The sequence below is a fragment of the Alligator mississippiensis genome, chromosome 9, assembly GCF_030867095.1.
Source record: "Alligator mississippiensis isolate rAllMis1 chromosome 9, rAllMis1, whole genome shotgun sequence".
Lineage (NCBI taxonomy): Eukaryota > Metazoa > Chordata > Crocodylia > Alligatoridae > Alligator > Alligator mississippiensis.
The window spans coordinates 68,169,500-68,195,928 of NC_081832.1; the positions used below are offsets into that span (position 1 = coordinate 68,169,500).

A 26,429-nucleotide genomic window follows, 5' to 3' on the forward strand; every position below is an offset into this window, starting at 1 on the left:
AGATTGGCGTTAATTATGCTAACAACCTTTAATTTTGCTTTTAGAGGTTGTGTGCTGTGTCTCCTGCGCCATTCTGCCTGGGACGGTTGTCAGCGCCTATAATTACTCCTTTTAGGTACAGGCACATTAAAACATAGACATGATTCAGTGCTCATCCCACCAGACGGGGCGGCGAGCACGACGCCCCACGCACCCCCGGGGCAGCGCGTCTCAGATGTTTAAAGCCGAGCCCCCCTTGGAGTTACAATTTTGTCTGCGCCCCCCCCCTCCAGAGAGACGCAGGAGAACCAGGTGCGGCTGGCCCCAAAATGGGGTTGGGGGGGGAATATTACACTTTCGCAAAACCAAGTTTTAATATTGTGCATAAACGGGACTGGCAATGTTATGGAGGACTCGTCAGTGTTGCTGCACGGGGTGTATGAGGCCTGGGAGCCCAGCCCGGGCAAACTCCCTCTTGTCCTCACCACGCGCGACTGTTTGACACACAGCGCTGAAGGGAATTGAGATCCCATCACTGCGGGGCCACCGCGCGCCGCTCGCGCCGGCAGCACTCGAGGTGCTGAGTGACAGCTGGGCGCGACCCCACCAGCCCCGCCCTGCGCAGTGGGGCGGCTCGGGGCGGGGCTGGGAGGGCGGGGCAACCTTGAGGCGGTGCGATTTGGGATTGGTTGCGGAGCGCCGCCGCCTCTTGTCTATTGGCGGCAGTCGCTGCCTGTCATAGCCTGCTGCCCGCCCCCCTCGGCAACCGCCGCGGGGGGGGGAGGGACGGTTTGGGGGGAGAAACCGCCCCAGGGCGGGGTCCTCCTCATTGGCTGGAGGGGAGGGGGCGGGGCAGAGTCTGTGACGTGTTGAGGCTGGGCTGGGAGGCGGGGCAGGGTTCTCGTCCTGGGTGAGGGTCGGGTTGGGCTGGGCTGGGCGGGTGTGGACCGGCTGGGCCTCGGGCTTGGCTGGTTCGTGACACTGCTGTGGCTGGACTGCCCTCTCCCTGGCTCCGTGCCTCCTGCTGCACTCCATGCCCCCCCTGCACCATTCTGTACTCCATGCCTCTCCTGCCCCCATGCCCCTCCTGCCCCCTCCTGCCCCCCATGCCCCTCCTTCCCTATTCTGCACCCCATGCCCCTCCTTCCCTATTCTGCACCCCATGCCCCTCCTGCCCCATCCTGCACTCCATGCCCCTCCTGCCTCCATGTCCCCCATGCCCCTCCTGCCCCATCCTGCACCCCATGCCCCTCCTGCCCCATTCTGTACTCCATGACCCTCCTGCCCCCATGTCCCTCCTGCCCCCCATGCCCCTCCTTCCCTATTCTGCACCCCATGCCCCTCCTGCCCCATCCTGCACTCGACCCTCCTGCCTCCATGTCCCCCATGCCTCTCCTGCACCCCATGCCCCTCCTGCCCCATTCTGCACTCCATGACCTTCCTGCCCCCCTGCCCCATCCTGCACTCCATGCCCCTCCTACCCCCATGCCCCTCCTGCCCCCATGCCCCTCCTGCCCCATTCTGCACTCCATGCCCCCCATGTCTATCCGGCCCCCGTGTTGCACTCCATGCCCTTCCTGACCCCTCTTCTCTCCTGCTCTGTTGCAGCTGTGGTGGGAGCAGCACCAGTGGAGCCGCCATGGAGTGGGCCAAGCTGCGCACCTACACCCGAGGCGCGAGGCGGAAGAAGGCTGCACACTGCTCTTCCCCAGTGCCAGGCTTGGCAGCCTCCGCCCTGTGCCGGGCAGGCAGCAGCAATGCCAATGCCCGCCAGCACCTCTTCTCCCCTCCTGCCTGGGAGCGCCACGTCCCAAGTAGTAGCTGCTGCTCTGTTTTACTGCTGTCTCTTACCTCATCTGTGTCTTTGGGAGGGGCTGAGTTTCTCAACAGCCTGGATGAGGGCCAATCCTTCCCTGAAGGCTGTTGGATGCCAGTACTGGGTGCTTGGTGGGCTGGGTACCTTGATAGTCCCATCCTCTTTGCACTTGTAGTGGCTGCATGAGGCTCTGTGCCAGCTTGCTGGGGTCTGGTTCTTGCCTGGCTGATCTAGAAGGTGGGAGTTTTGCTTCCTCGCTGTTCCAGTGTTGGACAACACTTTTCCTAATGCAGTAATTGGAGACTTGCTTATTTCTTTCCCTTTGGAGAGATGATGTCCGTTTCCTGGTGCCATCAAAGTGTGTCCCTCTCTAAATGCATGGCAAAGCCCACAAGGTCAAAAACCTTCATCAAATTTATCCTTGCACTTCCAGACCTTCCTAGAAGCAGTTAAGCCTTAGAAGCAGCATGTTCCCTACTGGTTGAGTGAAAGCAAATCTGGAAAATGGGACTTGGTTTCAAAGACTGAAAAGAATCTTTGTAGGATTCTTCAGCACCGCCGATGACAATAAAAGAAGCTAACAAGAGTTAGAACTTGAAATGGCTTCCTCTTGTGAGTTGCTTTTATGGGTGGGGGAGGTTGTGTGACTTAGCAGATGGGGTACCCTCCTAGGACGCAGGACATTTGCATCCTAGTCTTGGCTCTGCTGTGTGCCTGCTGGGTGGCCTTAGACAGGTCCATGTGTGCCTGTTTCCCCAGCTGTGGAGTGAGTGTGATGAACTTTGCTTTCTTGAAAATGCTGATGAAAAGCAGTGAATGCAAGTGTTGTTTTATCATTTTCACATCCAGTTCACACAAGGTATTACCTTCTCACCCATTTGAGAAGGAGATGCTTTCATTTAAAAGCAGCCCATTAAAAGATTGTGTGATTGGTTCTTGTCTTGGCTCTGCTTCACTGGTTCCCACTCTTAGTTGTAGAAGTTGTGTCCGTTACTTGAATCCTTTTACGTAAGCTAGTCGGTCCTGGTGTCAGCTCTGGAGAGGAGCCACAGGGAAATAATGTGTTTATAAGCTGCATACGTTTATGAAAAAAGGCAGAGGGAAAGGGGTTAGTAGATGATGGTTTCTGGTTCTTATCTTGTCCAGACACTGGATCCCAGAGAACCTTATCTAGGGGCTTTATGGGCAGACTGTGTAATGGTGTGATAGAGGAAGCACTGCTTGGGAATTGTGGAAAGCAAAATGCGTGGTAGTGATCCTTAAGATCCTCTTAAAATAGTTTAAAATATTTTTATAGTAATGTTTCAAGCCCGTTTACCTTCTGTCTAATTTTCCAGGTTTTCTTTCCCCCATACTTTCTCCATCTAACACTAATTTGACAAAGCTGACTTAGGTCATGCAAGCAGTGCTGCCAAGTTTGGAATGGACTAACAAATGACCGTCTCTTCTTAAGTGCTTGCTTAGTTGTGGTCTTTAGGATAGCTACCTCTCTTGAGTCTGTGTGAAATGACTTAAAGTGCTTCCAGTAAACCCAGTGTAAAATGTAGCTGGAGTCAAACTTTTGCAGCCCGCACAGCAAAAATCAATAGCAAAGGATATAATTTGTTTTCTGGTCTGGCAAGCGTGAGATTAGCCATACCCTGTATGCCTTTGTTAAGCTAACTTTGGTCTTTTGACTAAGTTAGTATGTAAGTACATTCTTTGGGAAGAAATCCTAACTAAGCTCCTTGTCCAGCATTTCACACCAGGATTGTAAACATCATAAAGACTGCAGGCTGTGTGTCTATTAGGACATTCTTTATCTTGTCTGTCACTCTCCCATGATTTTGCCTACTTTGCTTTAATATTGTTATTGTGGTGGTGTTTAAAATTAAATATTCACCCTTCCTTAGATCTGAAAGGAAATTCCAAGATGAAAACCTTACCAAAAATCAAAGAAAAGGCTGAAGTGGCCCAAGTGAGCAACAGTTCATCTAGTCAGAGGTTGGTGGTAACACATTCAAAGTATATCATTATTAATGTTAGTTAACTTAAGTAAACTTATAACTGACTTTTGAGCTTCATATGGTTGATTCCCAGTAAGCTCTTGTTCCTTGAACTTTTTGAACACCAGGTAACAAGAAATGGCTGGGTCTTTTGGACTATTCTAATGAATTCTTACTTCTGGATAACTGTGGCACAACTGCAAGCATAGCTTTGTTGTGTTCTTCTTTTCATGCAGTGTACAAGTAATTAACAAAGAAGTTACGGGCATGGAAGAAAGTGAAGACATCAGGGAAAAAAGTGCTACTCTAATGAAGGTTTGAATATTCATGTTTGCTCTGTTAATCTGAGTTTTCATTGGCCAGTACATTTGATAGAGTAAAATTGGGGCGGGGGGGCATGTCTTCTGTGAGCTAAATTCTACACTTTTTTTTTTTTTTATATGTGCACAGCTCTCAAGAAAATTACTAAGTCTTATGCATATACTTGGGACTAAACTTGGCCCTGTAGCTTTCCGGGGAGGAGGAGGCAGTAGTGAGGGGTTGTGTTGTAGATGGTCAGAAGGAAAGCTGGTGTGTAACTGTTCATACTCAGCAATATTAGTATCACGGTATGCTGCATGATTAATCAAGGTAAGTCTGTACAAGTCCTGTTCATTAGGCTGTGATTCAAAAGACCTGGTTATTACCAGCTCAGTCCCAGGCATATTGTATAACCTTGGGGAAGTTGCACTGCTGTTCTGTGCCTCAGTTTCCTCATCGGCACAATTGGACAATACCTCCTTTGTTAAGCACTTTGAGAAAAATTATTAGAAGCACTGTTTAACAGTGAGTTATTGTCACTACAGGAGAAATTTCAATTAATAGGATATGGTTGAGTTGAAGTGTTATCACTTTGGAATATAAAGTAATTGAGGGTTTTTGAGTATAACAAATTATACTCGTATATAAATCCTGATTTATTTTCCAAACGTGCAGCTTTGTGGATGTGAATAGTCCTTGAATTCTGTGATGCTGTTTGCATACATGCATGGCATTAGGATCAGGTGCATCAGGGTCCAGTTTTGTACAGTTAACACAATTCAGTTTTCCTTTTAGTATTGCCACCGGACATTCAAAAAGATATCTAAAAGTAAATGAGCAAATGTTGTGTGCTTTCCTTTATCTTGCCTTGTGGGTTTTTTTTCATTGTTTCATATGTTGCACATTTTGCCATGTTAAAACTTCTGCTGATTTGTAAGGTGAATTCAGTGAAAATTTTACCCAACCAAAAATTCCAGGATCAAGCCAACTGTCACTAGCAATAGTTTCCTCAGTAATTTAGGTGGCAGTCTTGCTACTGTTGCATGAAGAACAGTTCTATAGTGCTGGAAGTCTCAACTTTTGATCAAACTAAACTTAACTAACTTAACAAACAAAACTTACATGACAAATTACAGTAATGCCTATTTTGCAATCAAAGTTTCTCTTTGTAACAGCCTGAGAGTAAATTTGATTATGCCTCTTGATCTAAATGTTGCTGTTTTCATGTGCACCTGCTTTTAGGAATCTTTGCCTATCAACTCTGAAAGTAAAGAGAGTTTGAGAACTACCGACACTACTTCAGGTGAGGATATTTCAGGATATAAGTGTGCAACATACATAAAGATATTAAAATTGGTATTAATAGACAAGTTATTTCTGTACAATTAAGACTTCTTCATTATTCCTGTGCTCAGGAAGAACGTAGATTCAAGCTTACACTTTCAGAAAGGAAAGGCTGTGCAACTCCTAGTTGGGTTTCTGACTCTGATTCTAACATTGGTCAATGCACATGAAAAATAGGCTTGGACTGCAGCACCAAATATATTCAGTCTTCATTTAGGATCAGAACCCTGTCCCACAAAAATTGGAAAAATCTCTAGTTTTCTTTATTAACTTTGAGTCACATAGTCTTGCATTAGTGCTGGTTAATGGCATTGGTTGGCCATTTATTGATAGAAATTTACTAGGCCCTTTTAATACTTGGGTAATCACCAAAAGAGAGGTATAGTTAACTGCTATTTTGGTGGGGGAAAAGGAGCCTACTTTCATCTAGCTTGTTTTATCCCTAATTCAAACTAATATTAACCCCCCCCCCCCCAAAAAAAAAAAAACAACCCCCAAAACTGGAATTTAAAAAAGTGTCCCACGAATACTGAAGTAAGCAAACTGAACATAATGGCATGTAGCCAGCTCAGGTATTTATATTCTGTGAGCCTAGCATACTTCTAGGGGTTGTTAATATTTTCTGTTAAGGTCCTTAAATGAGTAGGTGGTAACAAGTGCAGTTGAGTCTCCAAAATGTTATTTTGAGGATTGGTTAGCTACTTTGATAGATACATGACTGGGATTTTAGAACAGGTTGAGTGATGGCCTGTTGACTAGGTTGTTCCCATTAATCAGAATATTGTTACTGTTGGAAATTGGCATAGAATATTCAGATTGTATCAGGACATCTATCAGTCTCTAGCAGCAGAGGGTTATTATAGATTTAATATTAATCCCACTTTTAAAAAAGCTGGTATCTAAGGCTTGGTTAAAAAAAGAACCGAACCAACGAACTGTGCTTTACCAGAAGCAGCAGCACATTACTTCAACCTGGCTCTGCAGCATCTGTATAGATCAGGCACTTCAGGAGGGCTTTTTGGTGTTTTTAGCTAAGTTGATTCAATCAGCTATTAAAGTGCCAAAAAAAGCCCCCAATAAATCACCCGATTAATACAGATGTTGGGCGAACCGGGTCCACGTAAGGTGCTGCCTCTTTTGGGCATACGCGGGGCTTGGTTTGGGAATGTGCCAAGTTTTTAAATTAAAGTGCTGGTTTGTTTGTTTATTTTATTTAATGTCTGCAAGCAGCCGAAATCTAGTACAAGTCAAAAATAATGCGGCTGAATCTTATAAACATATTTTAATCTTGAATAAAAGGAGTGAGATATCTACTATTTTAAGAATATCTTATTTTTAAGATTAGAACATAAACCAGGTTTTCATTTGTTTTTTTGGAATCAAAAACTTGGTTTTGAAACCTATTGATAAGAGGGAATTGAAGATATTTAGTTTATTGAAGGATCAGAGCCTATGCCCTTCCTTTGCCTGATACCTAGTGATAAGGAAGCCAGTTTGACTTGCATCCAGCAATATTCCAACTGATTTTTCTTCTTTTTAATTATAGGAATTACTCTGCCAACTGGTGTTTCTACCTTTCTGCTGGATTGTTTAGACTTGGCTTCCTCTAAAGATGTCAGTGTGGAAACTAATGATAGTATGGATAGCTGCTCATCACCTGAAACATTCAGAGATGATGATGGCTTAGGTAAAACTTAGTTCTCAAAATGCATTACATGTGTGAAAAGGATAAAGATAGTTAGCAGTGTGCCTAGACATCTTTGACTCCTCACCTTGAATGAGCAGGTACCCCTTTACAGCTAAGTTGATAGTGGACAGCCTTTGATGCCAGATTCACCTCAAGAATAGTTAATATATCTTACTATCAGTGTCACCTCAACCTGCCAAGCAGGTAGGTTCACAGATTGTAAGGCCGGAAGGGACCTCGGAAAATCACTGGGTCCAGCCTCCTGCACACCAAGCAGGAAAGACAACTGGGGTCAGGTGCTTCCAGCAAGTTGACTGTCTAGTCTCCTCTTGAAGATTTCCAGGGTAGGTGATTGCACCACCTCTGGAATGAGCTTATTCCACAGTCTGGACACCCTGGCTGTGAAGAAGGTTTTCCTAATGTTGAGCCTGAATCGATTTCCAGGAGTTTGTGGCCATTACTCCTGGTTTTCCCCTCGGGTGCCCTGGTGAACAGTTGCTCACCGAGCCCTTGATGTACTTTCCTAGTGTAGCGGTCAGCTGCTACCAGGTCCCCTCTCAGCCTTCTTTCCTCAAGCTGAAGAGTCCCAGCTCCCTCAGTCCTTCCTCATATGGCTTGCCTTTTAAGACTCTGATCATACGAGTGGCTCTTCTTTGGACTCCCTCAAGCTTCTCCATGTCCTTGTTAAAGTGTGGTGCCCAGCTGTGGTCTCACCAGTGCTGAGTAGAGCAGAAGAATCACCTCCTTGGTTTTGCTGGAGATGCATCGATTGATGCATGCCAAAGTATTATTTGCCCTACCGGCTACAGCATTGCCCTGCCACCTCATATTCATACTGTGGTCTATTATTACCCCCAGGTCCCTTTCATTCGTGGTGCTAGTTGGTTTGGTGCCACCAAGCCTGTAGGTGTGTTGGAAGTTGCTCATCTCGAGGTGGAGCACTTTACATTTCTTAACATTGAGAAATCAGATACGATCTCTCCAACTTGCTAGCCTGTCTAGGTCTTCCTGTAACTGTAGCCTATCTTCAAGCATGACCACGCTCCCCATAATTTGGTGTTGTTCGGAAACTTGGCCAGTGAGTTCTTCACCTCTACATCCAAATCATTAATAAAGATGTTGAAAAGTACTGACCTGAGCACCGACCCCCATGGGACACTGCTGCCCACTTCTTGCCAGGATGACACCGATCCATTCCCTACAACTCTGGGCTCTATCCTGCAGGTGTAGAATGATATAAAAAAAAAATAAAATCAAATGCACTAATAAAACAAACGAACCGTTCTTCTATTTACTCAGTCGGGTGCCTGGGCCGTGAAAAACTGTGCTCACTTCAGGATCTGGATGGGTCTGATCCTTCAGTCTTGGGACTCAGCCAGCTCCTGGTCTGATTTAAAATAGGCCTTATGCTGCTCCAAGTTAGACTAACAGAAACAGTTCTTTGGGGAAAGTTTCACCAAGTTTGTTGTTGCCCAGCCCCTCCCTTAGGGTGATCCTGAACAGTACAAAACAGTTGGACATAGGATCCAGATCTAGCCCAGTGACTGTTTTTCTTATGAACTTGATCAGGAATTAAAATAGGTCAATTCAGTTTTTTGGAAAAGGAAAAAATCAAAGGAAAAATCAAACTTGGTCACATGTATTCAATTGAAAAATATTTGTAATGTGTAACACTTGTGAGCTTTATTTCTATGGTTATTGGTACTCCAAGAATATCCATTCTGACAGGTGTCAGGATTAGTTACAAAAGAAAGACGCTGTCTAAGACTAAATAAATATTGAAAGATCCTCTGCATGTGATGCTTTGGATCTCTATATCATAGTTGTTACCTATTCCGTACATGGAAAAAAAATTGTGTACCAAATCCAAATGATTAACAGACTTAATGGTTGAATATTTTAGGTCTACTTTCCTAGGGACTTGTGCTCTAAACTTTCAAAGGTTTTTGTATCCATATGTTCAAGTATGCTTATAAGCTGTCCCAGCGTGACAGTTTGATGCAATGTTTTGAAATGCTTTGAGACCATTGGATGCAAATCTTAAGTATGGCTTGACTGATCTCTCTGACTTTACAGAGATTTCAGCTCTGATTATATAGACACAAAACATCTTCTTACTGTTGCTTCTGCAAGGTATAACAGGAAGAATCTGGCTGGGAGAGCACTGACTTTGGGGAAGGGTTTAGGTAGACTTAAGCAGTTTCCTATGTACCTGAGCATGTTTCACCAAGTGGGGAAATTATTCATATTTCCAATGTCAGAGGTCTAAATTATAGAACCCGTTTTAACTGAATGGACTTCGGAGTGAGAGGTAACTTGCAGTTATCTCTTCTGTTTTCAGACGGATATTATTCCAATCCTGAGGCGTATTTCAAATGTAAGAATTCTACTCTACTGGACACCAGCAAAGCAGTGACTATTGATAAGGTGCCACAACTTGCAAATCTTTCAGAGATATTAGGTAACCCTCTTACATGACTTGAAATACCTATTTCACTTAAAACTAGATATGCAGTTCACTCCAGTGCAAAGTCTGCCTTAGTAAGTCTCTGTGCTTTAGTTGCTAATGTACAGGAATCGAGGCACTTCTGCGCTAAAGTCAGAGGCATTGCATGTTAATGTTCACATCCATTGCACACTTCATAAACAAGTCATAAACGCTGTTTATCTTTTGTAGCTATTTTTAAAACGTAGAGGTGCGCTGATACATCGGTCCATATCAGATTGGCACCCATATGAGGAAAATTGAGAGTATCGGCAATCAGCTTTTTTTTTGTCTGATGTGGCCAATAATGTGGCACAATAAATCTTGTGTGCATGCATGCATGCAGCCACAGCACAGCACACAGGCAGCCAGGGGCACAGCTCAGTAGCTTGGAGAGCAATCAGGTCTGGCTGGTAAGTATGTTGTGGGGGAATGGGCAAGGAGGGAGGGAAGGGGCATGGGGGGGGTGGAGGTCCCCATGGTGAGGGACGGAGTGGGGCTGGGGCAGGGGTAGGCACTGCCTAGCTGGGGTGTGGTGGAGCGGGGCATGGGACAGCACTGCAGCTTGTTGGGGGGGCACAGGGGAGTGGGGCATGGGGGGGCGTGAGTCCCTGGATCTGCGCGTGGGGCAAGGAGGGGCTGCAGGCTGGGCTGGGCTGGGCTGGGCTGGGCTGGGCTGGGCTTGGGGTGGGTGGCAGTGGCGCTGGGACGGAGAGGGTTGGGGAGCTGCAGCCACCTCAAATTCACTGTTGCCCGCACTGCCACCGCCGCATGCCATGAGCCCAACCCAGCCCAGCCCCGCACTGGGAAGAGCCCGGTGCAGCCCTGGCCCCAGCCTGCAGTGGCAGCCCATCCTTGCCCTGCGCAGATCCAGGGACACATGCCCCCCCCCCCCTCCCCATGCCCTGCTGGGGTGCATGCAGCAGTGGGAGCCACCCCCCTCCCTGTGCCCTCTGGACAAGCTGTGACTCAGTCCCATGTCCTGCCTCGCTGCACCCCGGCCCCGCCATGCCCCAGTACCAGCCTCATTCTCTCCCTCACTGCGGGGGCTTTGATCCATCTCCCCTCCCCCCTGCCTCCCCCTCCCCCACAAACATACCATCCAGACACCACTCTACACGCTGCAGGGCTGAATATCAGAATCAGATTGGCAGAGCTGACCCTAGGGGTGTGCAGGGACTGAGGAATATCAGTCTGTGGAGGGTGGCAATCCGCCAGAGCATGAAGCTGGTGGCATGTGGCAGCCATGTGAAGTGGTGGTGCCCTCAGCACGTGCCAGTCGCATTGTCCCCAGGGCCTGTATGGCACTGTTCGTGGGGCCCCCCAAAGCATGGGGCCTGGGGAAGTCACCCTGATTCCCCCCTCCCCCCCCCCCCGGAAGGCTCTGCAGATTTATATTGGTTGATATGGCTTGTTAAAAATTGGCCATTGGTATTGGCCCAAAAAATCTCTATTAGTGCACCCCTATTAAAATGGAGGTCTAATTTCTGTCTTTTAGAACCTGTACTGGAGGATCTTCAAGACCAGTATGTTGGAAGGTAATCTGTAGAGCAGGCATTTAACACGTCTTTAAAGAATAAACTAAATATCTTCACTCAGTACAGTCTTAGGTTGATTCCTCAAACACTTATATGTGTGCCTAATTTCCATTACATGTGAAGTCCTACAGGTTTGAATGGGCTAATACTTGTGTTTGGAGATTTGGGGAAAAATGTCTACCAAGGCAAGCTACCTTCTTACCTTTGTATTTAAATTATCTCTACTATACTCTACCCAAATATTTTTATTGTTTTCTATATATATTTTACAAGTACTTGATTTCAGTGGTTTTCTTTCTATGGTTTTTAACCCGGAAAAAACCTTCAGAATGTTAAGATAGTTGACTAAACCATCAGGGTTTGACTCATTTTGACCAGTAATGTTGAGCGTGATTGGCTAATTAGAAAAAATAATTTGTAACGGAACTTCTGTAACGGACAAGGCACAGAAAGTTTAGACCTAGCTAAATGATTGCTTTCTTGATTCCAGCAAACTTGATATCAAATAACAACTGTTTTTATCATAGAGAGAAACCATCAACATGCAGTAACAATCCTTCTGATTTGACAAGTGCTTCAGCTGTTGTTGTTGCAGGTAAAATATAACTAAGACAGTATTCATATTTACAAACTAGTCAAACTTACATGGCTTCTGTTACCCATTATACTGATTCTGATGGAGTGCTGTTCTGCTAGAACTTCTCTACCTTATAGTCAGCTTAACTCTAACTTGCAGAAAACCAATAAGGCAGTTTGGTTTGCCAGTCTTGGTAGCACAGTTAGTTGTACAGCTGTTTACATTAACTTACCATCTGAATTTACCTCTTGCTGACCTGAATATGACTGGAAGATGCTCAGTTGGGTGGAAAATTTTAATATATGGAATATATAAAACGTTTGATAACACACAAGAAAGAAGGGGCATATAAGAGATCTTTGAGAAATACTAGGGTGGGGGAAGTATTTGTTGTGTTTGATTTACTGTATCTGGCCTTGTCAGCAAGGGATGAGTGAGGAACACTTGCTGATTTTAATTGTGTTTAACTTTTGGCTGTGGTATGTAGCACTGGATAAGTGCTTGTTTAAAAAGAAATCAAATCTAAATACAGTCTGATCTGTTGATGAATAACAAGAGTGGAAAGGAAATGAAGGCTGGAAAAAGCTGAAGCATCTCATAAAAGAGGCTGAGAGAGTCCTGGTAGGATTGACTGTAAAACATTAAAATTGTACAAGATTATCCATGTGCAAAATCCTGGATACCTTAACATCTTTTTAGATGAACACGAAACATACAGCATGGGCTTCCTTAGAATGATGATTTGGCCTGCCACATTATCCCTGTGGTAGGGCCTGAGCTGTGCTTTGGGTGGAGAAGGAATCCATGTTAATTAAAATTTCTTCTACAAATAGAACTAGGTTTTATTGATGCTGCTGCAAGCTGGGCAGAGAAGAGAGCATCTTATATTACAGTATTCTGTGTGTGCTGGTGTGATCTCAGATTTGGTTTTCCAAGGGATAATTTATACTGTGTGGGTTGGAAAGTGATTGCAGTCTTTTTCTATTAACTACTCAATTAAATTGTTTTTATAGGAAAACAAGTATGTAAAATTATACCTGAGAGAGAAAAAACTCCAGATGTAACACCTCACACTTTGTGTCCCTTACCTCCAAGATCAAAGAGGAAGGTGAGTATTTAGATGAATGCACTTTATCCAAATATAAACATCCAATACCACTGTAGTGGATACTAAGGAAGCGTAACAGCTTGATGCCTTGTGCATCAGAAATGTTTAACAGTAATCACTAGTTTAGCATGTCTTTGGTGTAATGATAAGTGTGAAGCATGTGAGGGGGATTATTTGTATATTATTTTATAAATGCGTGCATCTTTGTCTTTGATAACACTTTGTATCCATCTAGTAGTCAGCAAGGTTGTAAACTTAGTCCTAAATCCTTGCACGTATGCAAGTAATCAAAGTTAGTGGTTTTATATCCCAATTACTCATGTTTATCAGACAACACAAATGTCAAGATGTTCTGCCATCTACTTTCAGCATACGACAGAGCCAGGGCCTTTCAAGCAGGGAGCATGGGAACTGTTAAGTCTCTTCTCTGCAGCTGAAAGGCAGTGTCTGCAGAAGACTGGGGTGGGAAAAAATTGGATCTGCGTCAGTCCTAATGGAAATATAAAGCTTTACATAATCCTGTGTGTTTTGCTTTTCTGTTTTCAAGCCTTTCCTTTCTGACTACTATATTTAATGAGAAATATGTTGAATAAGCTGTTCAGCATCACTGTTTACTTCTGTAGACTGCCTCTGAAAGGAAATCTGTGGCAAACTCACTTTGACTTGCTTATTAGATCTGTTCTCTCAGCAAGGATGCTATACTCAGATTCAGTCTGAAAAAGATGAATGAATTGCACAATTCCAGCACCTCTTTTATCAGACTGGGTCTTTATCTAAGAACAAACAGTGTCCATAGAGAGACTTAAGTGATGATGGCAAAGCTATACCTTACCCTGGATCCATGATGGTAATACCAGATTTACATGGACTAAAAGGCAGAAGTAATGGGGTTGTGATCTCTGGATTAAAGTAAACCCAAGTTGCCTTATCAGTACAGATACTTGTAACTCATAGTAACTACAAGTGGCAGTATAGATTAGTTGTGCTCAAATTTCCAGCTCTGCGGGCCTAATGGCTGGCACAAAATTGGTCTATAGACTGGATCCAGATCAAGGTAAGTCTGTGGGTGCAATTTGGTATGCTGGCCCCAGATACGGCCCTTCACCAGCCCAATCCTGCACACCAGATCACCAGATCCATCCATGGAGTGACTCTGTGCGCCAGCCCCACCACATGCCAGCATGATCTAGCATGCATCCAGTCCAGGCCCTAAAAATCAGGAAGTCCAGGAGGAACAACACTCTCGCCATGCTCCTCTGGCCAAATTTTCAAATCTCTGGGGAGACCAGTGGGTTGGATGATGTGGCCTCATGGGCTGGATCTTGTTTGCAGGCTGGAGGTTGAGCTTCACTGGTGTAGATCAAGGATCTGATTCAAGAACTGATGAGATGTTTTATTATGCATCTGTGTAGCGTGTGCTGACCATGGGGGCTGTTTTGTAATGTGAAGTTTAATTGTTTATCTTTATAGCTTGATGCTCAAATTGCTAAACCCAAAAACTTGAAGTGCAAGAAAAAGGTAAAATTCAGTGAGCAGGTAAAAGGGGGAACATCTTTGTCCTGTCATCTTGAATCTACTGTGGATCACATCACAACTAAAGCTGTGAGATTGACAGCAGACGTACTGTCATCTGAACAGCCAGTGTGTGAAAAGGTAAGACTTTCCATTGAGCAGTTGATTTACAGAGGCTTAAAATTGGAGTAAATCAAAACTGAGAACCTAGTGGGGCTATGACAGAAGTGGTAAAGGCTGAAACAGAGCAATCTGAAAATGAGAGACAAATCTAATGATGGTATATATATTGACTGTAAACAATGACAACTAAGTTTATTTGTACACATAAAGAATGTGGAATGTGACCCATATGTTTTATGTGCCCAGAACTCACTAAAGTATATACCACAATACAACAATACCAGACATGCAGGATCAGGCCCTGTGGCGTTGTAAATTAATTGGATTGCAGTTGGTTTTGCTCATTGGCTGTCTGTCGATAACATTTCTTGACCTCTCATCACCAGTGGTGAATGTTTTGAGGATGCTACTATGTGGTTTATGGCATGACCTGTTCTGAGTAGAGCTAGAGAAGGTGGTTGTTAAAATGCTAGCAGCTGATCTTACTATTGTAGTGCTCCAACTGCAAATTGTATTAAAATAACCTTGCGTGGACAGAGCCAGGGAATTTCTAACAGTACAGAGATACAGAACTTTCTGGGCCACCTCTGTAATAGAATTTCATAAATTATAAGGCCATCCCAAATGGACTCTGCTTAAGTTTGTTAACTTGGACACTGATAGCCTTATTCGTAAATGTAGCTGAAGGTTTGTTTAAAGGTTGCATGGTCTCAGTAACTGCTGTGCAGACTTCAGTAGGAGTAATTAGATCAGTGCTGTGAGTAATTTTGAACAACTCCTCCAAAAATCCTGTATGTGGGAAGTGTCTGTCTCAAACACTGTGGACAGTATGGAACAATCCAAATGAAATGGGAATGGCACCAAAAAATAATTTTGCCCTGTGTGCTGCAGAAATCTGATACATAAAATACTGCTAAGAGTTTTGGAATACTATTAAAATTTAGCCTGTGAATAGGCAGCACAAACAATTTGTCACTTTTCCAGGTAGCTCTACTTTCTTTTTATAGTAGAAATAGGCAAAAATTATAAGTACTGTACTGAGTTTGTGATCATGCACAAAACCAAAGTGGGCAGGGACTCATAAATGCCATTTAAGTTGACACTAACCTATGGCCTTCAATTACTGGTTTTCATCATTTTTATTTTTAAATTAGATTCCTCTAAGCAAGGTACGATAACATTCTCTATCTTGTTCCATATACTTTCCTGAATGTACAGATAACATAATGCAGAAGGTAAAAGTGACCAGAGGACAATACTGTAGAAAACCAAACTAAGTAAAGGGACTAGATTTAAAAAAATAAACCTAGATTACCCCAAGCATGATTACCTTTCAGACTTCTTTGAAAATAAATTATTTAGTGGATTTGAGTTGCATCATTTTAGAAGAGAAAGTAGTTGTCTGTAACCCAAGTTGTCTTGTAATTGAACTGCAGGAGGAACATGAGCCACCAATATAATGTTGCAGCTGGTAAAGCAAACAAAGCTCTAGCTTGCATCTATAGAGGCTTCTCAAGTAAATCTCTGGTTGTCATCCTCTTCCTGTACTTGGCCTTGGTGAGGCCACAGCTGGAGTACTGCATCCAATTCTGGGCTCCACAATTCAGGAAGGATGTGGAGAAGCTTGAGAGAGTCCAGAGGAGAGCCAAATGCATGAACAGAAGACAAGAGAGCAGGCCTTATGAAGAGAGGCTGAGAGCCATGGGACTCTCCAGCCTGGAAAAGCACAGGCTCAGGGGGCACCTGGTGGCTGCCTATAAGTATATAAGGGGTGTGCATCAGGATCTGGGGGAACAAGGACTAATGGTCATAAACTCCTCCAAGACGGTTTTAGGCTAGATGTAACGAAAAATGTCATTACTGTCCAAGCCCCCGAGGCCTGGAATAGACTCCTTCCAAAAGTGGTGCAGGCTCCTACTCTGGACTCTTTCAAGAAACATTTGGATTCTTATCTTGCTGGGATCCTTTGGCCATAGCTGACTTCCTGCCCCTGGGGCAGAGGGCTGGACTTGATGATCTTCAAGGTCTCTTCCAGCCCTAATGTCTATGAAATCTATGAAAACCTAGTTCTTTCTAGGTTGTTTCTTTAAAAAATTTAGAATGACAGGAGAATCCACTGAAAATAAAGAAATTATTCTGATCTTGAACCATTATATGAGGGGAAACGTCCAATCCAGCCACAAACGGCAGGGACTGAAGTATAAGCTGTTGTTGCTTTGTTTCAAGACCTAATTCTTTATCTTCGTTTGAAGAACCCAAAAACTAAATGTCTGAATGACAGAAGAGTCTCATAACTCTAGGAATCAGACCTTGAAATTGCAGGTAAATTTCAGTAGAATTCTTCAAATTAACATTCTGTGCACAGGAAATGCAGTAATATCCCTGAGAATGAAATTGCTAGGAAGGTTTGTTTACAACTCAGACACTCTTTCTCTCCCCTCTATTTCTGCACAGGAAACGAGTTCCGCAGGACTGGTCACAGAAAAAACCAGAGAACTGCTAACAAGCACAGGATACTTTCACCCAGAAGATTTAGAGGTGAGGAGTAAATTAGAATCCTGTTGGCCGCTGCCTTTGTAAAACAGTAGAAAGAGCTAGCCCTATTGGCTAACCTCTTTATATAAATTCAGAGACTTACAAGTATGGTTGCACACTTTACTTGTGCATGCAGTTGTCTGATTACAAATCAAAATCTTGAGCAACAAAATTGGTATTATTAAACTTCAATCAAGATGCTTAAAATAGATATTTGTGTTAAAAATCAAACAAATATTCTACTTTTTAAAATCACTTATACCAAAATGAACACTTTTTAGCTTTATTTGTACTATCTCTTCGTTTCGAACAATTTCGATGTAAATGGGTAATACTCTTATTGAAACTACATTTTCAAAACCTTTTGGCATTTTAACATGTGCCCCCGGGGGGGGGGGGGGGGTGTTTTAATTAGATTAGGTCCAAGAGTTGCTCTAATTAAATCACCCCAAGTGTCTCATGTATCAGCGTCGCCAATCTTTCAAAATGGTAGCGGGGGCACTTTAGGTAAAGTTCATCAAATAAGCTTTAGTTAAAGCACCCCCACCACCATTTTGAAGTGCAGGGATGCTGATATGTGAGACATGGAGGCTGGCTGAAGTGTGCTAATTAACATGTTCCAGCAGACTTGATTAATAGAGTCTGCTCTGGCACACTTTAATTACAGCATGTCAGAATAGCCTCCCAGCATGAGTACAGGCACCCTTTAATTGCAGTAATGCCAATGAGCTTTTCAGTTCTGTATAGGAACAGGAAACAAAATCACAAATCAGACTCAAAATATTTGTAATACACTAACTGTGTTTCCTAATTGACATAATAAAACTTTGGGGGGGAAAAAGGGTGCTGCTTCAAGAAGACAATTTCACAATATGGAATGAAATTCAGGAAAAAAAATCCTAACTGGATTCCTCCAGTATTTTGTGTGTGAAATGTATATTTCCTGAACTTGCTTTACAGACTTGAATTTGTCAGTTCTAAGAGTCCTGCAAGGAAAACATTAACACCCAGAATTGATCACAGAGAAAAACGAACTGCTAACAAGCACAGACAGGATAGTTTCACTGAGAAGACTTGTATTTTCTGATTAACTTTCTTTGACTACAAATTGATCCTGTTTTACGGTCAAAGAAACCAAATCAGAAAATATAAATGAATTGTCGGGTGACAGACAAGACTCTTATCGTTGGGAATCTCTTGTTCCTAATAGTAGAAAAGAGGGTTGAAAGGGATCTCAGAAGGTCAACTAGTCCATCCCCTTGCTAATAGCAGGGTCATCCCCAGCTAGATCATCCCAGCCAAAGCTTTGTCTAGCTGGGTCTTTAAAACCTCCAAAGATGGAGACTCCACAACCTCTGGGTAACCTGGTCCAGTACTTTACTACCTTTCTTATGAGAGAATTTTTTTTTCTAATATCTAACCTAAACTTCCACTGCTGCACCTTTGAGACCATTGCTCCTTGTTCTGTCATCTGCCACCACTGAGAACAGTCCAGCTCCATCCTCTTTGCAACCCCGCTTCAGGTAGTTGAAGGCTGCTATTAAATCCCCACTCAGTCTTATTCCCTCTAATCTTATTCTTGCAGCATTAGGCTAGCTTTTTCAGCGAAGAAGTAATAAATATAATTGAACTTAATTTAATACTTAAACAAGCAATATTGATATTTTGTTCCTTGTACTTTGCTTGAACTATAGTTTAACTTGTCACCAGTGTGCAAGGCATCCTCTGATGAAGATTTATTCCTAAATACAACGGGTCCATATGTGAATTCAGCAGAAATTATTCCTGCACCTCTGAGTCCTGAAGAAACAACTGTATATCAGGTTATAAATGTATTACATGCCTTAATTTCAAGTTTGAGTAGTTTTTATGATAGAATATGCCATAGCTGATGCACACTTCAACAAAGCTCTTAATGATAGCGGTGCTTAAATGCCCGACTTAAAAAAATCAAGATGTTGCCTTAGCATTTATTAAGCATATAAGAGTACTCTTAATTTAATATTTCCATATTGATATGTGTAGTCTTTAATAGCATTATACCATTATTAAGTACACATAGTATTTGTGCACAGTTCTGACTGAGTATTCCTTAAAGAAGATGCAGGAAAAGGTTGTTCACATGTAAAAATATTTTCATGGCTGAAATTATTATTTTTTCCTCCTATGTCTTCAGTCTCCACATCAGAGACGAGAAATCTGCTCCATTGTTAAAGCTTCACCAGGTGTTAGACCATCTGAGCATTGCCTAATTCCAGTTAGTGGCAGTGTGTTTCTTCCTCCTGAAGGGATGCCTGAATGTAATGGAAACAGGAGAATGTTTCATACACAAATGACAGGTGACTGAGAGTGGGAGGAATTGTATGTTTTTATGAGTAAGTCACTTTCAATGTAAAATCTGGGGAAAAAAATGGAAGTGTTGCAAGAGTGAGCCATACTGGGGATTTTAAACTCTTCGTTTGGACTGCCACACATAAAGTCCTTGTGTTATTGGATAATAGTACTTATTAATAGAAATTATATTAGTGAAGACTTTCACATACTTATAGTGAAGTTGCTACACATCATAAAAGCACAAGGACAGTGAGGGTCCTTTCAGAAAACCTTCCCCATAATCATCCTCCATATACAGGCCAGCCACACTGAGTCTGCCTCTGTAGCTTGTTGCTTAGAATACTCTCTGGAAGCAGGGGTGAGAGTAAGTTGGGTTTTTTTTTTCCATGTCGGTACATCAACATCTGTTCAACTATCTAAGTCCTCAGACATCCTCTTCTGGCACAAGTGCCTTAATATAAGTTTTAGAGAACAGCAAAGATACTGTAGTGAAAAGATCATGCCTGGAGGCAGCTGTTTTTGTCTGGTCTGTCTTCAAAGCTATGAAAAGTCATGGGAACCACACAGCCATTCCATTCTTGTTTTCTGGAATCTACAGTCAAGGCTCTCAGCTCCTTAAGCCCTTTGATACCTAAACATAAGCCATAATTTATTCTTCCCTCTTTGTCAGTATTTCAAGAAGCTATTTCTTGGAGTCACAGAGTTTAAGGCTAGAAGTTTGAATAGGACATACCTTCCAGAAAGCTGCACAGTTGTGAAGTCTTCAAAACTCACCACTTCCATTGGCAAAGGGACTAATCTGACTAATCATCTTCAAAAATAAGATGTACGTTGGGGTTGGTTTTTTTCAGGGGGAGAGGGGGATTTGTTTGTTTTCTAACTCTCATGCACTTCCAGCCATTGGTTCTTGTTATACTTCTCTTAAATTCAGTACCCACTCTTTTCTCCCTGAAAACATACTTAGTGTAATCAAGTCACCTCTTAGTTTTATTTTATGAAGTCATATGGATGGGGCTCTCAGGGGCTGCCACTGTGAAAGGTGCATTTTGCAGTCCTTAAATGTTTTTTGTGACTCTTTCTATACTCCCCAGTTTTCCCAAATTCTTCTTAAAAGGGATGCCAGTATTTTATACAGTACTCTGGTATGTCTTGTCAATGTCTAATACAGAAATAAAATCATTTCCCTATTGAAGTTTTCACTTGCAGATTCTCAGTATGCCACTGGATGGCATGTTTCTTCTTAGGTTGAACACAATTCTCTTTAAAGAATGCTGTGCCACTTCAGTCTAATACCCTTTCAGAAAAGAATCTAATTGGTCAATACTTTGTTAAATAATGCAATAGTTTAAATACCAGTTTCATCCCAGAGACCATGATTAGTACAAAATAGCTTTATTGAAGTTTTCAGTGGAAAAGATAGTATTTGCATGTCAGAAGTTGAGTATGTACAAATACCTAGAACCTGGGTAAGTACTTTAAAATGTGTAGGTCAGAATTTTCATAGCCTGTATAGACCAGGAAATAGTGTTCATAGAATCACAGGAAAGTAGGGTTGAAAGGGACCCCATGAAGTCATCTAGTCTAGCCCCTTGCTCAAAGCAGGATCCTCCTTGACTAAACCATCCCACCTAGCCTAGTGTCTGTCTAATCTGCTCTTGAAAATGTCCAAGGATGGAGATTCCACAACGCCTGTCGGTAGTATGTTCCAATGCTTGACAACCCTCATACACGGCAAGTTTCTTCTAATCGCCAACCTAAGTTTCCTCTGCTGAAGCCTGAGGCCGTTGTTTTAAATAAAGTATCCTACAGTAGCCTCAAGCTACAGCAGAGGAAACTTGTATATGAGACTAGTAAAAAAAAAAATAAAAAAATACAGAAGGTATTTCAAAATAACTGATGAAAGGTTGATGAGATAAACATTGAACCAAAAATAATTGAGTGTTCATAAAATATAATGAATATGATTAACTCTTAAGCTGTAATGCTTCATAAATACTTATGCTGCACAATTTGAATTCAGATTGTGATTGGCTTGTAAGTAGAAGATTCCTGAGCCTCTCTCTTGAAATGACTGCAGTGCACATAATAGTCATACGACAGATAAAGGCAAAAGATGCAGTGGAAATAATGATACTTTGTATTTAGTTCCTGCCTCATCGGGGATCCTGGTTTTCTGTTTAAAAATCACAAATTCTCTAATTTTTTAAAAAAATTGCAATTGACAGTTAAACAGAACACTTAAGAGTAGTTGTGGTGAGAAGGTATGGGTCTCGTATCAAGCTGCGTGGCTTTGGAGTTACTTGGTACATTATGTGGCCGCCAAGGTGACATGCGGAGGTGGCAGAAGCACGCAGTTGTGCCCCCACTGCTGCCAGGTGGGCAGGGGGTGCTTCACCTTGGCGGCCATGGTGACATGGTGCTCCCTCCTGCACTGGCTCCTGCCCACTGGGCTGCGGAGGTGCCTCCTTTGGAGCTGGTCCAGCCCATCAGCAGCCCCACCCCTGCTGCGGGCACAAATCTTGGGGGGCATGTGCCCCCCCCACCTCTCGAATGTGTGATCTGTGCCCTCCCCACCATGTGGCCTGTGCCCCTCTCCCTCTGTGGACTTACCTGGAGAGAGCTGCAGGGGCTGCTGTCCATTGCCACCTGGCTGCCACGTGCATGTGTACACATGCACATGGTGTCCCCTGCCTCCTGTGTCCCATTTCCCGCAGCCCCTTGCAGGCTGGAACTCTGCCAGCCTGCAAAGGGAAACCCATAGTTCCCTGTGATTTTTCTCCTTTTTAAAGGGAAAAATCTGCATTTTCTACAGTGAACAGAAAACCTGGATCCCTGTTCATGGACTTGATCATGCAATGTGTTGAACACTCTTGCATTAACACAGTAGAACCACTTGGACACATGCATAACATGCCCATGAGTTGCTAAGAGCACCAGGGATTTGCTTAAAATTTAAGAAATGTGAGTGCTTTCATTGACTGAAATGGAAATTTACTTCTTTAAAGATAAGTAAGAGCCTAAGAGCTGCTTCTGGTTGTTCAAGAAAAACCCCTGATTATACATTTGTCCTCATACCTCATTCACCCTGACCAGACTTAGGTTTTTTTGTATCTTGTGGCTCTAATGCAGACATGTGTAACTCCCTTGGGTTCCTGGGTGGATCTGGACTATAGGACTTCTCGCAGGCTGGATCCAGACCCACCTCCAGCAGTGGGATGAATGGCAGTGGCATTTACTGCCAAGGAGATTATCATACCCATCACTTGCTCCTCTACTGCAGACACAACAGTGGTTCATATGCGAGAATTCAGTGGCGGGTCCCTTCCCTGCTTGCCCCATCCTTGATCTCCTGGCTTCTTCAGGACCTCTGTGGATCAGATAATACAATTCTGAGGGCTGTATCTTTAACACCCCTTCTCTATTGTGTTTTGAAATGTCTATAATGCACTGTTAACAATTGCAAGAACTGAATTGGAAAACTCTAAAATTCCTTTTCAAGGAAAGTTGCAATAATTAAGACTTTCAAAACTGCAGGCAGCATCTGTGTGAGGCCAGTCCAGGGAATGCCTTTCCCCTACTCCTACCACTCCCACCTCACTTGGTCCAGGATGTGAACCACATGTGGCATCTGGTTCAGGGTGGATGCCACATGAAGTGCAGCCTCTAGATTGGGCGCCATGTGCAGTGCAGTCATGGATGAGCCAGAGTGGGTGCTAGATCTAGCATATTGGGGTGAGAGATGTCCCTGGGTCCCCTTCATGCTGCTAGATCCAGTGCTTGCCTTGGCTGGTCTGGGACTGCCACATGCAGCACCCACTCCAGCACATCCCAGACTGGAATGCAGTGGGGACAAAGTACATGGGCCAGCCCTGCACCATGGACTGGTCCTGTGCTACCCTGATGTAGAGGTAGGTTACGCTGTACCAACAGTATTCTAGCTATTGGGTTTCTGACATGCAAGAACTTTACCTATGTTCAAATCCAAGGTCTTTATTCCTTTCTGTGTACTTAATAACAGTGATGGCAGTTCATTATTGGAAGAACTTAACACTGCTTGTAGTGGCTTCTGAGTTATTGGTAAATTCAGAAGGACATATTGGACTATGTTGTATGCATGTGAGAAGAGATGAAGAGATCAGATTAGATTATAAAGCTGTAGTCTCCCTCAAGCCTTATCTTTGATTCTGACTGGAGGCATGTCTTTTCAGATTCACGTTTTACTAAATTATCAAGAACACAAATGTAATGAATTCTTATGACCATATTCTGAGATGCAGTTGTGTGTAAACCTCATGCATCTTGAGATAATGTACATGCTTTTGTATATGTATTGAAACCCTCATTAAAACAAGTGTACATACACAGTAGAGATTGATGCCATTGCAAGCAGGATTAGGGTAGTACTCCTGATCCTTATTTCTTAAATGCAACATGCAATTTAACAAGGATCACAAGGTTGTGCTGTTTGTTGGCCATTTTTCTTACAAGTTATAGGGGCAGGAGTACTGTTTAATCTGAACAAGTGGTTATATTTTTTACATTTCATTTTGGAGGAGTTGTAATGTAGCAAGGGAGTTTGCTGTTTTAATCTTGCTAAGTAAAAACAACTGTTTCTTGAGAGCAAGTGTTTTGAATGAGACTCCTGGAAGAGGGGGACTGTCTGCATGCTGTTTGTGCCTACTTCCTTTCAAGGATATTCACAGTGCAACTTTATTTTACATTGAGAATATAGCCATGATTTCACCTGTAACAGAATGCTGACCTGCAAGTGGCCTCTTACCAGTTAGAAGGGATAGAATACATATCAGTTACTCTGCAAACCACCTAAAGAGTCAGTTTAATGAATTCTCTCTGTGAAATGCATCTATTTACAGACGATAAACTAATTTCGCTTCTTAATTTTTCAGATGTTATTACAAGTACCAAAAACTGGGTCTGCAGTAACCGTAGCTAAGCTGTTTGCATGTCACAAGAAGTAGAAACTAGTAAAGGTTCCACCTTAGGGTGTGAAATGTCTGACTGAGGAATGGAAGAGAATACTCACAAGTGCAAACTACACATGCTGGTGGTTTATGTATTATCTGGGCTGTAAGTCTGTAAATGCTTTATTTAAAAAAAAAAAAAAGATCATTAAAGTTTTTTTTTATACTTACAAATACATTTGACTTTGGGCATTGTTTCTTAAGTAAATGATGCTGTCTGTTCACTCAGTTTAAAAAGGAGGAGTAGGAAACCAAGCTGTAAAACTTAAAAGTCTCTGGCTTTTGTTATGCCAACTTGTGAATATTTTAAAAGCAAATTAACACTTTTTAAATTGCATTGAAAAGTCTGACTACTTTTTTGTAGGGAAGAATAATGCTGCTGAAAAAGAGAAACTACTAATGATAATGTGATATAAGTAATGTGCATACTTGTGTGCCCCTTAGTTTTAATCTACAACTCTCTGCTTTTCTTGTCCTGAATAGGTTTAACTAGTGCAGTGAGGGCCAGCCTTTCTGGCAGGTGTGCCATATATTAGCACTGCATCTTCCCCAAGCACAATGCTGATCCTCTTCCCCTGCCTGATCTGCTGCTGTGCTCTTTGCTTCCTTCCCCATTTTCCTTGCCTGATATGCCTATTTGCCACTGTACTTGCCTGATCTTCTGCGTGCCACACAGAGGCTACCTGTGACATTTTGTGGCACATGGATCACAGGGTGGCCACCCCTAAACCTATTGTGGTGCTCTGGTCATATGGACAAATATCTACTTTAGATCTAGACAAAATACTGGAATTTCAGTATCTGCCTCTAAACACTTACTGGGCAAGTAATCTCAATGAAGCCTGTCACTAGCACTGTACAAGTTTAGGGCTAGAAAACTCAAAACTACTGTATTCTACAAATAAAAGACTTTCATTACTTAAATGAGAATGTAGGAAAGTATTTGTTGGAGGGTTTGGTTGGGGAGGTGAAGGCTCAGTCTATTCTGGAACACTTCTCTCAGCAGAAGAGTATTTCGGTAGAACAAAAGTAAGGTGACTGATTTTGAAGGAGCCTAAGGTAACTGCAACTTGATGAATTTCAGCATCTTTGTCTGTTTAGATTAATTTGAAAGTCCCAACCTATGAGAGTAGACGTTGCATAACTACCTGCCTGCCAGATCGTAGTTGAAACTACTGTGGCTTATATCTTCAACCATACTACAAATTTTGGAAACAAGAACTGGGGGAACTAAAGAGCAGTTCTAAACACATTTCAGTATGCTAATTTTGTAGTCTCAACCTCATCCTATAGCTTATTTACCACATCACAAAACTATATCATTTAGTGGAATTCAGTTTAAATATTAAAGCAAATATATTGTTGTAGCTAAGCAGTTTTGCTGAGCTATCCTTCCTTAAGGCCCACCATTACTAACATACTTGATTAGTTGTCCTATAGGTACCTAGTCCTAATTACTAGGAGCACCTCTTTTTGAGATTCCTGTAATATGGTATTTTTCCCCCAGCCTCATGTTTTTAAAATAAGTCTTTAAACCATGATGAGGAAGCACTTTTTACATTTGTTTCATACTATTAGCAGTTTTTGTATCTTTAGTGGAGACAAGGAGATTTTTAGAAGCCCTAATTTACATATTCAGTAATTCTGTTTATTGCAGTGTTAACATCTGTCTTTTGTTTAAAAGAAGAAACTTGCTTTGGATTACATTTCTGTTCTATCCCAATCTTTTTTTTTCATAGCCCCAGGAGAACATCTTTTAAGATGGGAGTATTAAGAAGAAAAAAGTGGTGCCTTTCACTATTCCACAGAGCACTGAATTTTTCTTTTAGAGGATGAACTTTATGTAATGTCTTCTCTGTGCTGGCAGAAAAATAAACTAGGAATAGATCATCCATGGACAGATGGTCACACTTAATTTTAAATGCCCCCCCAAACTCTTCCCCAGTTCATATGCAAGAGAGGGAAGCCCCATCCCCCACAAAGTTATTTTACAAAACATAAAACTTGACAAGGTCGCTGCATTATTAGATTCCTGTCTGCTGGAACCTGGGACACTTCTCTGCTGTTGGCACACACACAGCTGCATAGTCTAAATGACATGCTTCTGATTTCATCCAGGAATCA

General features: G+C 42.6%; 1 protein-coding gene across 4 annotated transcripts; it reads left to right on the forward strand.

Annotated features, from left to right (window-relative positions):
• The first annotated feature begins 853 nt into the window (after positions 1-853).
• MEIKIN (meiotic kinetochore factor) lies at positions 854-24,497 on the forward strand. 4 transcript variants are annotated; one of them, XM_019478371.2, is made up of 15 exons: positions 854-889; positions 1,588-1,796; positions 3,688-3,778; positions 4,017-4,095; positions 5,323-5,383; positions 6,971-7,111; positions 9,453-9,572; positions 11,095-11,134; positions 11,662-11,729; positions 12,725-12,819; positions 14,290-14,472; positions 16,909-16,992; positions 18,684-18,812; positions 19,166-19,328; positions 24,231-24,495. In XM_019478371.2, exons 2-15 carry the CDS (start codon positions 1,619-1,621, stop codon positions 24,275-24,277), a joined length of 1,479 nt encoding a protein of 492 aa, XP_019333916.1. In that variant the 5' UTR covers positions 854-889; positions 1,588-1,618; the 3' UTR covers positions 24,278-24,495. The 4 variants fall into 4 exon arrangements, with proteins under 4 accessions (XP_019333916.1, XP_059568837.1, XP_059568836.1 ...); XM_059712854.1 differs by lacking the exon at positions 854-889 and having other exon boundaries at positions 1,312-1,796; positions 19,166-19,364; positions 24,231-24,497; XM_059712853.1 differs by lacking the exon at positions 854-889 and having other exon boundaries at positions 1,314-1,796.
• The last annotated feature ends 1,932 nt before the right edge of the window (positions 24,498-26,429 follow it).